Source organism: Larus michahellis, chromosome 9 (assembly GCF_964199755.1).
Source record: "Larus michahellis chromosome 9, bLarMic1.1, whole genome shotgun sequence".
In the NCBI taxonomy this organism is placed as follows: domain Eukaryota; kingdom Metazoa; phylum Chordata; class Aves; order Charadriiformes; family Laridae; genus Larus; species Larus michahellis.
Window position 1 is genome coordinate 28,991,052 of NC_133904.1, and position 15,560 is coordinate 29,006,611.

Consider the following 15,560-nt stretch of genomic DNA (forward strand, 5'->3'; position numbering starts at 1 on the left):
CGCCTCCGCGCTGGAGGGCAGCGGGGGCGGATGGTCCCGCCCCGCCGCGGCTGGGGTCTGTGAGTGGCGGCCAACGTGGCCAGTAGCGGCGCGGCGCAGGAAGCCGGGGGGGCCAATGGGAGCGTGGGTGGCGGACACCTGGTTAGGTTGCGCGAGTTCCGACCGCGCGCGCGCTCTCCTCCGGGCTGCTGCGGGACGAGGAGGCCGCGATCCGCCTTGGCGCCGGTGTCCGCCGCCAGGTGAGGCCGCGGCGGTGGTGGGGCTGCGGCTCGGCCCGGCTCCGCTCCGCCCTGCTGCCAGACGGGAGCTCCAGGGCGGCCGCCGCCGCTTGGGCCCTGTAGGGGCCCGCCGCGGCCTGCGCGGCCCGCCCCGGCGCTGCACGCGGCCGTTTCGGGGGCTGGGCGGGCGGGGCCGCGGACGGTGGGAGCCCCCCGGGGTCCGCGGGCGGGAGCCGGAGTCGAGTTCCGGGCCGCGGCCGACCGTTGGTGTCTGCCTGCAGGTGGGGAAGATGCAGGGCAACAAGGGCTTCAACATGGAGAAGCAGAACCACGCTCCGCGGAAGCAGCACCAACACCAGCAGCACCCGCCGCCCTCCGTTCCCGCCAACGGGCAGCAGGCTAACAGCCAGAGTGAGTCCCGGGCCCGCCGCGGGGCCCCGCCCGGTCCCGCTCCGGGTAGGCGCTGAGCGACCAGCCTCGCTGCTGGGCGTGGGGGGGGACGTGGGGTCCTCGGTGGTTGCCGGTCGGAACCAGCCGACCTGCTCTTTCGGTTTAAAACAATAAAAACCCAAGTCCTTCGCTGTTCGCCTGCAAGTGTCAGGTTTTCCCGATGTTGGAGACAGCGGTTTGAATCGCAGAAGGGTTTTTTGGGGTTGTTTTGTTGTGGTTTTTCTTTGTGCAGTCTCCTCGACGATGCGTGCAGCTCCCGTAGGTTTGACTGGGATTTGTTTCTAAGTTTATCGTATTTCTAAAACTGGGCAGTGATGCAGAGATTTCTTCTTTGTCTCAAATTCTCAATAAAAGCTCACTTCAAGAGTTTAGAGCCTTTAACAGTGTTTCTGTAAATCTCGCGAATACGAGACGGCCTGTTTTCTGTTGGCTCTCTTTCCCTTTTTTCCCAACCGTAACAGATGGTCTCTCAATACAGGTTTACTTAAGTACTAGCAAAATAAATTTGCTGTCTGTAAAGATTCGCTTGTAGTAAGAATGCTGTTACAGCAATCTGTAGTCACCTGTTAAGGCTAAATTTTTACGTGGGAGGGACCAGGAGAATACGCAGCTTTGCTTAATAATATTTCAGCATTCAAGTACCCGCTGACATTAATGGTGGCTGGTACTCTAATCTGGCATGTTTCCGGATTTCTTCGTAATCAGACTGTAGCTCTGTTACTTGGGATACAGAGGGCTGCTTGTGAGCCAAGACAGTATGCATTGAGGGCTTCCAAGGCCTTAACTGATCTAACTTGATAGTTTAGAAGTGTGGTGGCAAGGCTTTGCCCTTAGCGTTTTCTGGGGAAGAAGTGCTTTTGTTATATTAGAAGAATTTTAAAATTTTATTTTTTTTTAAGTTTGGCCACTTTGGCTGTTAAAACCAAAAGTATCTAGAAGTCACGTGCACTTTGTGTGATTCCTCCATGTGTTTTTTTCTGTCAAAGTTGCGGGTTTAACTGTATACACGCGCATGCAGAGATACTGCGCTAGTAAAAACAAATCCTGCGTATTTTTATTAGGTGGCCCTGTTAAACAGGCTCCTTATCGGTTCATAGAAGAGAATAGACAAGGGTGGCAGACCAGGCCATTTCCAGTCAGGTTGGAAACAATACAACACAAACTGCCTTGTGGGTATTCTCACTAGTCTTCTATAGACACACCGTCAGTCTTACTTTATTATTTTTTTTTTTTAGCGTTACCCATGGAGGTGTGCTTATTCCTATAAAAGAGTTGTCGTTGCATGTTTTGCATGCGTTGTCTTTGCATGAATAGCTTTTCCTGGTTAGTGTGTTGCTTTGTAGCCTGAATCAAACCACTCACGTTCCTAGGTTATTTAGTACGTATGGCCATGGAGTGTGTGCCCTGTAAAAGCAAAGGAATCGCTCTCAATGGCTTGCTGTCCCATGTTTGGGAAGTTCCATATACATTTAAGAAAACGGGACACGGGAAGGTATAAGTGATGATAAAGCCACCCCTGTGTCTGGTGTACGGCAGAGTTTCCAGGATCGTGCTGGACTCTTGCTGAATTAAGTGTTAAAGACTGTATATACATGGGGGGATTTGAGAATGTTCCTACAGTCTGTCCTGTTTGTTAGTGTGAGGTATAGCATCACTTGCTGAATATAAACTTTTGTAATGAAATTTGTAATTTTTCTGGGGTCTCACCTATATGGTTGGGTTTGGGGGTGTTTTTTCACTGTTTTCACCATTCCAGCCTTCTCTTCAGCTTGGAACCCAAGACTCTAGAACCCAAATCATGGAATGACAGCTGTCTCAAATGTTGCCTGTCTGGGAAAAATTTCCACTTGTTTCCATATTTTTCTAAACACCTGGGGCTGTTTTTGTTTTGTTTCGAGTAAAAGATCTGGTTGCTGGCCAGACTGTGGCTTTTCTATAACTATTCAGGTAGTAATAGCAAAATCCTGTATTATGACTGCAGGTGATTTTGTTGTAGGCCAGTCATCTTGACCAGATCTCCAAAAGTTGAGTGGAATTTCTCACTTTATTTCAAGCTGCAGTGTTCTTTTTTTTTCTCCAATTCACTGGTGTTAATGAGCACTGTGTCCAAGCACATGTTTTCTTTAAAAAGAATAGGGGCCCATTCTGAATAAAATCCCGTTGTTGCTGTAGAGATGGCTGGAGAGGTCTGAGACCAAAGTGAATGGGTGGTGTTACCTATGTTGTCCTATGTCTCTGTGTTCACTGTGATGAAACCTAATAGAATTTATCCCCCCAACTGTAGAGCAGCTGTGTACCTTATTCCCCTCAGATGAAGGCCTGACTATTGACCTGAAGAATTTCCGGAAACCCGGTGAAAAGACCTTCACTCAAAGAAGCCGCCTGTTTGTGGGGAATCTGCCCCCAGATATTACAGAGGAAGAGATGAGAAAGTTATTTGAGAAGTATGGCAAGGCAGGTGAAGTCTTCATACACAAGGACAAAGGCTTCGGCTTTATCAGGCTGGTGAGTTGACTTGCTACCTTTGGGGTGTTTTTGAGGCAGTGATGCACCCTGGAGGAGTATTGTTAATTGGAAGTAGTAGTTGTTCAGATATCTTGCTAATTAAGCCTGCTGTTGATTTTAGTAGCCTGGAATACGGGGTCAGCTTCTACAAGTGGTTTGTCTGGAGCTTGTTATGAGAAGGAATCTGAGTTCAGGCAGGATTTATGAGATACCTGATAAAGTTATTCTGAAGTCAGTTGGTAGAAAACAGAAAGAAAAGATGAACGTGATGCTATTATAGACAAAGTGGACTTCCATTTTCTGGAAGGGCATGAGCATGGAATTTGTGTGAACATACGTTGTCACACGGTATTACTGGAGTGATGAATGCTCTTGAGGTACGGTATCTCTAGATGATCACTTTGAAGCGTGGCTAGGAGGGAGGTAGCTACCAACATAGAGTAATGATTCTCATACTTTATTGAATCATGTACTACCTTTCTGAAAGCCCCAAGGTGAGTGGATGGAGCATGAGGTTCCCACACCAAAGTCTGGCATGCTTTGCTGTGGTGTAGCTGCTTGGTAGTGACTTAAATGAGTGGAAAGGTGTGAAACTGGCATAGGGTGTCTTTCATGGACTGTCATACAGTCAGCATTTCCTTTCACAGTTATCAGACTTAGCTAATAGTTGAATCTTGATTTATTTTTTTAAATCTTTTTATGTACTTTTTTTTTAAAGGCATGCTTTGTAGCGTTGGTATAATTATCTCTGATAGATAATGATCATTTAGTTTGTACTGGCTGTTGGATTAAGCTTAGGTCTGATACTTTTTTTTTTTTTTTGTTACACACACACACCCCCCAAACTCTGTATATGTGTATTCAGCAAGAGTCATTGATAACAGAGAATAGCTGTGGTTTGTTAGGACACTTCTTGCCATGCTGTGGGAAGATTAGTCCTTTCATCTCTGTGAAGTACTTGGTCAGGGGAAGTAGGCTTGTGATTCTGTTACGACTGTGACTGGCTGATTCTGTACTGCATTGAGAGTTTTAATGATAACTTTTTTTATCTTCAGGAAACTCGCACTCTGGCAGAGATTGCAAAAGTGGAACTAGACAACATGCCTCTACGTGGGAAGCAGCTAAGAGTGCGTTTTGCATGCCACAGCGCATCGCTGACAGTCAGGAACCTGCCTCAGTTTGTGTCCAATGAGCTCCTGGAGGAAGCCTTCTCGGTGTTTGGCCAGGTGGAAAGGGCTGTGGTTATTGTGGATGACAGAGGCCGATCCTCTGGGAAAGGCATTGTGGAGTTCTCAGGGAAGCCTGCTGCTAGGAAAGCCCTGGATAGATGTAGTGATGGGTCTTTCCTGCTAACTACGTAAGTGCGGAGGGTGAGAAGTGCTATACTGGCGTGTGTGCAGGTTGATGGGTGGCATTGGCTTGTGAGTGATGTTTCTTAACACCAGAGTGGGATAGATGAGAAGTGGGGTAGGTGATTTGCCTGGGGAGAACTTAGCTTTGTTCCACAAGAGTGAGTCTGTGCTGAAACTCAGGTCTGAAAACTTTCTTCTGGGAAGCTGCTAGTGGGGTAAGTGCATAAAACTTTCTGAGAAGCTCTTTCTCGATCCAGCCTTCTTAGGACAATTAAAGCAGCCTTTAAGAAGCAGGAGCTATTACAGAGACTGTCCTTATCATTTGTTGGAAACAAAGCTCAAGTGTGTTAATTGTGCACTCTGGGTTGCTTCAGAGGCAAGTCTTGGGTTGGGACTCCACTCGGCAGCATGCGCTGCTGGGGTGGAATGCTGATCCACCACTGTGGGCATCGCATCTGGCGGAGAAGCTGGCCAGATAGATTGGATTGTTTGGAGTTTTCACCATAATGAACTGCTTTCCTTGTGCTTGAATATCATAAGGCAACAAAGCATGTTCTTGCATAATTATGTGAACTTGCTCGAGTCTGGACCACAGCTTGTTGCTCTAGCTATTAAGAGGAAGCCGGTTTTGATCTCTTGGAAATAAAGATCACTGTATATTTTGTATGTATGCACCTAGAACTTGTGAATAGAATACTGCCTGAAATTGGGGCTATATTGCTAATTTCTAAAGTAATTTTATAAGGTTTGTGCTTTTCACTTCTCTCTTTTTTTTTTTTTTTCTTGGAGGCCTGCGTATGGCACAGCTGTACACAGGCACATTCAGTTTCAAAAAGCAGGTGTTCTGGGTTTGGTTTTACTAGCTGTTTTTCTACCTGAGACTCGTTTGGGATAACCAGCACAGTCTGTAGTGCTCTGCAGGAGAATTGCTGTTAGGGAGCTTTTGCTGATTCAGAAGTCTATGTCCATGAAAACAAATTTTTTTTAAAGTGATCATGCAAAACTAATCACTTCCTGAGGGTAACATTCAATCTTTTTGTAGCTGTCAGTGTATTAGATTCTGATATCTAGGACAGCAAAACAGTATGTTGCTTATTTCTAGTTATGGTTTGGTTTTGATTAAATTTGTTCTGGTTTGTCCTAGCTCTTGACAGTAAGGGGTAGATAAACTGGTTGGAATTGGTTCACATTGGAAAATAAGACTAGTAATAATGCAATATGTCACATTGAAGTGAAAAGCTACTTTGTGGGTCTTAAGATGAGGAGTGAGATTTTAGCCTCATATCCTGCCTTCCTGCTGGAGTCTGGGCACCACTTAGGATCATTTCCCTTCCATTTCCCCAGCTCTGGCAAATGGGGTTCAGGAGCTAATGAGAAGCTGTGGTGCTGCTTTGCGCTGAGAGTGAGCTGTGTCAGTACTGTGGTAGGGAGCTAATTCAGAGATGGGCATGTTTCTGTTAAATACCTTCTGCACACAGCAACTGGGAGGACAGCAGCACACGTTTGCAGTGTCTGTGTTGTGGAGTGCACCGGTGGGTTTCTTGGGGGAGTAAATTCAGACAGGGCCCAACAGACGCTTACCAGAGCACTGCTGCTGGGCTATAATGGCAAGTGGTGGTCTCACCAGGAGAGTATGACTGAACGGCACAGCCAGCAAACTCCAGTGAGGACCAGCGTAGTTACTCCTCACCTTAGGCAGCTATAAAAAGGCACACAGGGACTTGTGCAGCCCATGAGTGGCCATGTAGCATGGGAGGAAAAAGGGAGAGCAAAAACAGACTCCAGGGATTACAAGACTTCATGCTGAGTAGATCGTACTGGAGGATACCAGGTTCTAGTTAAAGCTGCTAGTTTGAACCAGTAACTGCAAGTATTCTTCTTTCAGTACAGTTTTGGTTTGGACTCAATAAGGATTTTGATCAACAGTTCAGCTCCTGTTCTAGAAAGAAAGAATTGTTTCTGGGTTCTGGATTTCTGGGTTCACGCTGCTTGAGATCCCCAGCTGCTCTGAATTTCTTTGAGCAGTGCTAAAAGCGATATATTTTAGGTTCAGACACAGTACACATGCTTTTCTACACTGCAAGCTCATTCTTGAATTTTCTTGAAAGCACCTCATTTTTTCTTTGCAGATTCCCTCGGCCTGTCACTGTGGAGCCCATGGATCAGTATGATGATGAAGAGGGACTACCAGAGAAACTAGTCATCAAAAACCAGCAATATCACAAGTATGTGCCTGCCATGTGACAGGAGATGAGACTGCCTGTGGACTAGGACATTGACTAGTGCCTCAGTTTTAGGAGGGTGGCTCATCAGTGCTACTAAAATTCTGCTTTTTTTCCTGTAAACGTGACCTGACCCTGCAAAGAGAATTGCATGTACTGTTCTCTTGCCATGGTTAGCTGAAAGCAAGCAGTGGTTTTGGATCCACACTACTAGATGAGACCGGCAGCCTCCACGTATTTTTCATGTCTGTTTCGGTTGTTGGAATAAAACATTACGTCGGTTTGAGATAATAGGAGGTCTCCTTGGTCAGATGAGAAGCTGAAGCAAAGACTTAAGTTACTTCTCTGAGTATTCCAGGAATTCTGTAGAGGAAGCAGATTTGAATCCACAGTGAAAATTTAAGGAACGATGGGAATAGCATTAGGAGATTGTAGAGCTATCCAGGTATAAGGCTGTGGTTTTTGAAGGCTTCCCAGTGCAAGTGTGTATCGTGATCTGGGCAGTGGGAGTTAGTAAACCCTGTGAGCCCATGAATTTTTCAAGTAAGGAAGGTGAGAGCTGGGAGGCTGCATTAGGAATAGTCACGTGCTCCACGTGCAGGGGCTGGAGAGATTAGTGAAATAAACACACGCATTTGGGCAGTGTTTGTTTCTGGAGTGGATCTGTCAATAAAATGTGCAGCAGGAGCAAAGGCTGTTTCTTTCGAGAGTGTGTCTAAATGTCTTTACCCAGAATCTTTTGGTGTCTTAGGAAAGCAATGTCATTGCTTGTTATGGAGCAGGGTGGGACATGGTTTCCATGTAGAATTAATCTGGCAGAAGGATTCTGCCTAAGTTTCTCCTTTCAATAAGATGATTCCTGAGGAGCAGACAAACTGGTATCTCGGGCATAGCTATTTTTGAGAAAGTAGAAGACAAACTGGTTCCCTATTTGTTGCACTAAGAAGTGCATTTCTAACTGTTAAAAGGATCTGCCATTGCATTTAACACACAAATGTATTTTTCTTGGTTCCTCCTTGCCCTGTTGAGGCATTCACTAGCTTTTCCTTGTTTGGCAGGGAGCGTGAGCAGCCTCCTCGATTTGCACAGCCTGGCAGCTTTGAGTACGAATATGCCATGCGTTGGAAGGCTCTAATAGAAATGGAAAAGCAGCAGCAAGAACAAGTAGACCGCAACATCAAGGAAGCTCGAGAGAAGCTGGAAATGGAAATGGAAGCAGCTCGCCATGAGCACCAAGTTATGCTCATGCGGCAAGGTACCAATCAAAGACAAATACAGTATCAGAAAATCCTGATGCAGCATCCAGGGGTGGGTAGCTCAGTAGACTGGATAGAGTCCGCTGAGGGTGAGCCGTGGTGTAGCTGCTTGACTTGTAACCAAGCATGGTGGCAGCAAATGAATGGAGAGAGATGTAACTGTGTTGCCGGGGGCTGCGTTTACCTTATTCTCATGCGTGTTAAGGTTCTAGTTGAGGAACTGATAAGAGGTAGCATGGGAGATAAGTTTGATTGGGCTTTTTTACTGTTTTTTACAGATCTAATGAGACGCCAGGAAGAGCTGAGGAGAATGGAGGAATTGCATAACCAGGAAGTACAAAAACGTAAACAGTTGGAACTCAGGTAAGGGGGCAGGTTATGAAATGCTGGGAATCCATAATATTGTGGAATGAAATGCTTCTTCAGTGCACTTAATTGTTCAGTGTGACAATTTAATTACTACGTAAAGTGTGGCTGTTATTTTGGGCCTTTTTGTTTATAGGGAGAGCGTACAGTTGGTATAAGATGGAAGAGTTAAGAGTTTCTTCCACTCATCAGTCTGTGAGTTTTTACAGTTCTGTGTCTCAGTTTAGCTCCTTGACCGAGGCAGGTGGAAAAATCACAATCTGTGTAGTGATTTGGTGGCTTCAGTGCTGCAGGTTGGGAAACACCCTTCTGGCATCTTATCTTCTCATTTAAGGCTTAACTTAGTCTCAGATTTCTCTCGCCATTCCAGCTCTTCCTTGTCTCAGGGTCATTTTGAGAAGCTCCAGGATGATCTCCAGAGCATTTTTGTAATAGAAGAGGCTTGAGAACTGTCTGGCTTGTATGCGTTATATTGTGTGTAGTCAGCATGTATTTGGGAGTTGCTGTGTAGATAAATCATTTTGGTTGGAAAAGACCTTTAAGATCATCAAGTCTAACCATTAACCCAGCACTGCCAAGTGCACCACTAACCCATGTCCCTCAGCACCACATCTGCCTGGCTTTTAACCAGGGATGATGACTGCACCACTTCCCTGGGCAGCCTGTTCCAATGCTTGACAACCCTTTCAGTGAATAAATTTTTCCAAATATCCGTCTTAAACCTCCGTTGGCCCAACTCGAGGCCATTTCCTCTTGTCCTATGGCCTGTTCCTTGGGAGAAGAAATCAACTTCCCCTTGCTCCAGACTCCCTTCAGGCAGTTGTAGAGAGCAGTAAGTTCTGCCCTCGGCCTCCTTTTCTCCAGGCTGAACTCAGCCACTCCTCATGAGACATACACATGGGTTTGCTCGTGTTGGATTTTATAGTGAACTCCTTAAAATTGAAAGTGTTGGAAATATCTTGGTGCACATACGTGTTTCTGTTTTCATCATGAGGTACCTAATATTTAGTACCTAATATTAGGTACCTAATATTACCTAATACCTCAGCAAAATAATGTTCTTGAAGCTGTAGGTTTCCAAACAAGACCCGTTAGGCAGCACTGCGACGTTGTGATGCACATGGTTGGTGTATGTTGTGCTGAGCATCCTTGGACCTTCTTTGCAGGCAAGAGGAAGAGCGCAGGCGCCGTGAAGAGGAAATGAGAAGGCAGCAAGAAGAGATGATGAGACGCCAGCAGGAAGGCTTCAAAGGGAATTTTGCTGATGCGGTATGAGTGCCTCTACCTTCCCATTACATCTGGACACTGATGTTAGGTTTTTGCCCTTCCACAGCTCAGGGCTTTCTGTGAATGCTTAACTTGTTGGTTGAGGGACTCTACGTCTTTAGTGCATTCTGCCCTAAGTTATTGATTCCCTCCAGTCTTGATACAGTTTAGTCTGGAAGATATAAATATCCCAGTTACTGTCGCACTGCTATTCATGTAGGACCCTCGCTATCAGTCTTGCTGTTCAGAAGAATATACACTGATTTTATTCTAACAGTAACAAAGACATACTGTCCTGAATTACAGCTGCAGAAGCCAGTTATGGTCATACGCTGGCGATATCCCTGTCTTGCAGCCTGTCATAGTCATGCTTAGATGAAATGATCCCACCTGGAGGCACTGCTGCAGGCATGATAATTGCTTGTACTTAAAAGTCAGTTGGTCAAGTATTTTCTTGTCATGTTAAATGTGTGGTAACCTGCCTTCTAATAGCAGTATCTCTAGTTCAGTAAAGAATGTCTTACAATTCATTTCCCGTCCCATCAGCTTTCTATTGTGGAGGCAGCTGTAGTGCTCGTGAGGTGGTATAATGGCATTGATGCATCTGCGTGGCAAGCGTTTATCTATCCTAGCGAAAAAAAATGGCCCCTAAGCAAAATAGCTAAATATATGTCAAACCAAAAGGGACAAAACCACGCAACTGACCTAAATGTGTGCTTTAGGCAATCCTGCTCTAGCAGGGGAGTTGGACTAGATGATCTCTAGAGGTCACTTCCAACTCTGAAGATTCCGTGATTCTGTGTGAATAATTACCCTGTGTAGCAGAACTCCTGATTTCTCTTAACAATAGTGCCTTCGTATGATAAATAGTGGTGCTGAGACCACAGATGAAGTTCCCACTGTGGAAAAAGTAGTACCCTCACTAAAGCGGGGAGGTGCTCCTAGCTTTGCAGCCTGGGAGGTCTGTGGTGTGTCCCCTATGCTTAAAGAGAAATTGAAGTCACTAACTGGTATTTTAGTGCAAGTGACCCAGTGCTGCGTCTTTATGTAAGCTTGCAATTCATTTCAACAGGAAAAGCTTCTTAGCTCTGCTGAGGAAGTAGCAAAACTAATTCAATCTAATGTGTTACTGCTGCTCAGCAGATTTTTCCATCCAGATATCGGATATCTCTCTTTGCTGCTTGTTTGGTAAAGTTTGCACATGTAGCTTTGCTGCTGGATGTTTTACCATGATTGTGAAAAACAGTCTTTCAGAATGTTTGTTCAGCAGTTAATCCTGTGGAGGTTGCTCAGATCTTCTTTTGAAATTTACCCTGGGAATGACGTTTCTACACAGTTCTGAGTAGTTAAACCCCAGAACTCACTGAATTTGTATAACTACATTTTTAAAAAGCCTGAATTTTTATTGTTTGAAATGAGTGTCTCTTCTTCCAGAGGGAGCCACCAGACATGCGAATGGGACAGATGGGTATGGGAGGTAAGAGGTGGCGGCCATCTTTGTTCCTATGCACATTCCTTTCCTCCTTTACAAAATCTGTATGTTTTTTGAGGAGTCTTATTTTATTGGCTTCTTATTTAGGAATTCAGTCATAGCAGTCTTATCGTAGTTCAGTGACAGGAAGTGTACATGTGACAGGAAGCCGAACGCAACTTCGGTACGAGGCAGTACTGTATATTTGTGGAAGACTCAGTTCATAAGCAAAAGATTTGGCTGATGCTGCTGTCAGAGCTATAGGTGCTTCAGAAATTTGTACGGCTACAGAAGCTGGTGTGTCATGTGGAGCTAGACCTTGAGCCCGGGAAATAATCTTGGTTACTGTGTTTCTCTATTTTGACTACATCATTTAGAGTTTCACGCCACATGTACAAGGGCACGTGAAAAGGCAGTGGGGGCTTAGCGGTTAATTAAAGTGGTGTTAGAGCCTGCTGTAGTTTTGGATAATCCTGGAATGCGAGATCAGTTTGTTTTGACCTAGCAGCGCAACGTTAGTTAATAGGCTAGGACTCTGGCGCTGAACATAATGCTGTGGGGAGTTTAGCAGTGTTCTGCGGCTCTGGAGTGTTGAGTAGACCCCAGGCACTGTGTCTGCCAGGACTAGTCTTCAGTTTTCTTTTCCAGGTACCATTGGCATGAACAATAGAGGAGCTATGGGTGGTACCAATGTCCCAGCTGCTGCACCTCCTGCAACTGGTCCTGGAGCTATGATACCTGACGGAGCCATGGGAATGGTAACATATCTCCATCTGCTTTTTGTGCACACCTTTGAAATGCAGCTTATGGGTTTTTTTCCATTGTTAAGCACTATGCTGCTAAAGTTGAAGCTTGTTTGTCTGCCTAGACCTGTTGCTTAACTCCTGCTGAAATCTTTAGAAGTTAATCTTGCCTTGAGACTAGTTGGTAATTTTCAGGAGAGAGAACCAAATCTACTAACTACTTTACTTTCGAGGTAGCCAGTGCTAAAACGTTTGTTAAAAAAATCTTAGCAATAATATATGGTTATTTTTTAAATGGCATAATGGGAAGCACTTTGTTGAATGAGAGTGTTTTGAGAGTAGATTCTTGCTGTCATAAAGCCAAGCTTTCAGGAATTTTCCATCCATCACCAGTTTTACAGACCATTATCTCCTATGTTAATAGGCTAAAATGAGTATGGTAACAGTGAATATGCTAAAATGAGTTCAGCTAATTTGCTTAAGAGGTAAAGAGCAAAGAATCAGTGAAGGTTATGCTTATTTATTGGCTTTTTAAAATTTTTTTTATATTTAATTTAGTTTTAAACTTTACTTCCGAGCTTTACAATAGACCATGGTTTCTGTGGCATCTGTCATTCCTTTCTGTCACGCAGAGGATCGATCCTCTCGCAGTGTCAACCCTTGCAATCAGCAGCAGAAATGGCAGCAGTCATAATCAAGTTTGTCCTAAAAGTTCATCTTCCTTTAGGCAGTTTTTTATATCAATTGGTCTAATAAACAATTTTCCTGCAAACCTTCCTATGTAGACTTCGTGATCTATTGTGACTGGTACATCATGGAATTTTTTTTTGTCATAAAGAACAGATTTATTTGGCTATAAGCTTTTGTACCGAAGTGGTAGGGCCAGTGGAGCAGCTGAGGTTAAGGGAATGTATGCTACAGAAGGAAATTAAGGGGGAAGATGAAGAGGGGAATGGAAAGGGGAGGTGAGTTCAGATCAATATGATGAAATAGTATCATTTAACTGAAGAGCAATAAGCTGTTTCTCTAACGGCCAGAAATATGTATAGTCTTTTTGGATACTATTTATCCTGGCCATGTGCTTGGTTTTAGGAGTTGCGTGGCCCATGTACTCCAGCTTTTTATTCATGTAGGGAGCAGTTGCTTTGCATGTTTGCTCCAGCTGCTTGGAGTGATTGCAGTGCCCTTCCCTGTGATGTGTCCTGCAGGAAAAGTTCATGATTAGTCAGAATTTTTCATCTGTAGGGAAGGGAAAAGAATGCTGTGTTATTGCTGGTGCCTCCCCTGCGCTGCCAGCAAAGTGAGCACCGGGAGTTGCTGGGACCTCCCTGTTGACAATTTACTGAAGTTCAGGCCTGTGTTCTTTAGAACCAGGCAGTACCACGGGGTCATCTACAATACTGATGGGACTGCAGCCCAATTATGATGTGCATGTCTGTATCACATCACGTTATGTACATATCACTGCTGTCAACCTGTGGACAAAGAATAAATGGAACCCAGGAGCCTGTTGTAAAGCAACTCTGCTCTATGTAGTCACTTTAGCCCCAGTCCGGGGGGAAGGACGGGGCAGTGGTTGCCTCCTCCAGTACCTTCCCCAGGGGAGGTACCATGTCCACCATGAGGTCACTGAAGCAGTGGAACAGGTTGCCCAGAGAAGTTGTGCAGTTTTCAGCCTTGGACATTTACAAGACCCCACTGGATAAAGCAGTGACTGGTCTAGTCTGACCTCGTAGCTGACCACTTCGAGCAGCGGGTTGGACTAGAGACCTCCTGAGCTACCTTCCAACCCGAATTGTCCTTTGATCATCTTCTTCCTGCAGGAAGGAAGAGGCCAAATCTGGGAGAGGGGGGGAGGCAAAGGAATGGAAATAACAGGATACGATCAGGGCACGAGAATAGTCCTGCAGACGTATTTTGGAATTGGAGTATTGTGTACATGTGGGTTGTGATAGGCTGTAGTGTCAGTATGCCGCTCCTCGTTTGCGTTCAGTCTGGGTGAAGGAATATGGTGGAAATGTGAAGTTCTTTCCCAGACTGCATTACTCACATGCTCCACAGCAGGGCACTGGTCTGCGAGATGGTGCAAACCGTGTTCCAGTATGCTTGACTACATGTTACGCGGCGAGAGAGACTTGATCCTGCAATGGTCCTGTCAGTCCAGCTTCGGGGATGTTTTTGGTGGGGTGAAGGTTTGTAGCAAGGTCACGTGGAATTGTGGATTCCTGGTAGAATTTGAATCGACTCAAATGGCTTTTAACTGCCCTTTGTTGTTCCTTGTTTTTCTTCCTGCCTCTTCTGCGTTTGTCCTCATTGCAAGACTCCACCACCACCTGCAGATCGCTTTGGCCAAGGCGGTGCAATGGAAGGCCTCGGAGCGATGGGAGGGAACCCACCGGCCTTCAACAGAGGAAATCCAGGGGGTGACTTTGGCCCTAACAAGCGTCGCAGATACTAATGGCATTAAGCTACCCCCTGCACACGCCTCAAAGAGGAAAGGAATCTTGGCAGGCCATACAGGGTTCAACTCGGGGGTGGGGGTGGGATATTAAAAATAGTTCATTAGGGCCTGTTTTGGTAAAGCCACTCTGGGACAAGGGGAGTGCAGTCTGACTGGGAAAGGTTGTAGAAAATTTCATGTGGTGCATTCCTATAATTTCAATGTGAAAAATGGATTTTGGGAGGCTGCCGTGGTTGTTCAGTAACGGTAAAATCTAGCAAGGACCACAATGCCTTGACCATTCCAGGTTTCCTATTTGCAGACGGAGTCCTGAGACTAAACTAGGTAAGATTGCGGTATGTCTTGGCTTTTTTTTTAGTGTACTGTACCTTGCTTAAGAGCACAGGGAATTCTCTGGAGAACTAGGGCAGCATCTGGGTACTTTGCAGCTCCCATGATTCTGTAAATTTATATAGCTCCAAATGATCCATCATGTAGTGAATTGGGGGAGATTTTTATGTTCATTTCTTTTTCTTTTTTATTTTTTTCCCTCCTAACTTGTAGTTATTCTTTTTATCTGGACCATCTGTTTCTTTTTAAGTAGTTGACTGTCATGTGCAGCCTGAGCGGCTGGGAGGCTCTTGTTCGGATGGATTTTTTTGATAATGTGTTGTATCGCTGTTTTATTTTTACTGGTAGTAAAGTACAATCTATTGGACAAAGATACTGTATCTCATGCTGAAGATCTAACCGAAACAAACGTTTGTATAATCTTAACCTTGCCTGTCTTTTGTGTAGAAGTACTACAAGATTTTTCATTTAGTGTAAACTGTTTGAACACAAGCTGTAATTGTCCCACTAACAAGTTTGAGTTTGTCTGAGGAATGTTACAGGAATGCATTATTAAAGTGGATTTTAAGCCTTTTTTATCTGTTGTCTTTTCTCTTCTGCTTTTTGAATGAAAATGTGTACGTGTGGATTGAAGTAAATCAAGCTTCAGATTATGGTGCAAAAGTTGTTCTTGCATAGCTTCACAGCTTGTTCAACCCCGGGGAATTTCTTAACAACTTTCCTTGTCGCAGAAAGAGTTTTGTTAGATGCTGGAATGAGACCTTCAGCATTTCAGAATACAGTAAGGGAGCTCCTGATGCACTGAGGGTGCGTCTGCGTTGTGGCTGCAAAGGAGTGGGACACGAGACACGTTCATCTGTCACCAGGAGCACGGAGTCCAATTCGTATCTCGTTTGCACAGTACAGAATTGTCTCTCTGT

The 15,560-nt window shown here is 45.0% G+C and overlaps 1 protein-coding gene across 7 annotated transcripts; it reads left to right on the plus strand.

Annotated features, from left to right (window-relative positions):
* The first annotated feature begins 102 nt into the window (after nucleotides 1–102).
* Nucleotides 103–15,218, plus strand: NONO (non-POU domain containing octamer binding). Of its 7 annotated transcripts, none has more exons than XM_074601169.1 (11): nucleotides 103–239; nucleotides 500–674; nucleotides 2,953–3,173; nucleotides 4,229–4,530; nucleotides 6,655–6,750; nucleotides 7,806–8,002; nucleotides 8,282–8,366; nucleotides 9,536–9,638; nucleotides 11,070–11,112; nucleotides 11,755–11,864; nucleotides 13,911–15,218. In XM_074601169.1, the coding sequence occupies exons 2-11, from the start codon at nucleotides 509–511 to the stop codon at nucleotides 13,986–13,988; spliced, it is 1,401 nt and encodes a 466-aa protein (XP_074457270.1). In that variant the 5' UTR covers nucleotides 103–239; nucleotides 500–508; the 3' UTR covers nucleotides 13,989–15,218. The 7 variants fall into 7 exon arrangements, with proteins under 7 accessions (XP_074457270.1, XP_074457267.1, XP_074457273.1 ...); XM_074601166.1 differs by having other exon boundaries at nucleotides 14,170–15,218; XM_074601172.1 differs by having other exon boundaries at nucleotides 2,980–3,173.
* The last annotated feature ends 342 nt before the right edge of the window (nucleotides 15,219–15,560 follow it).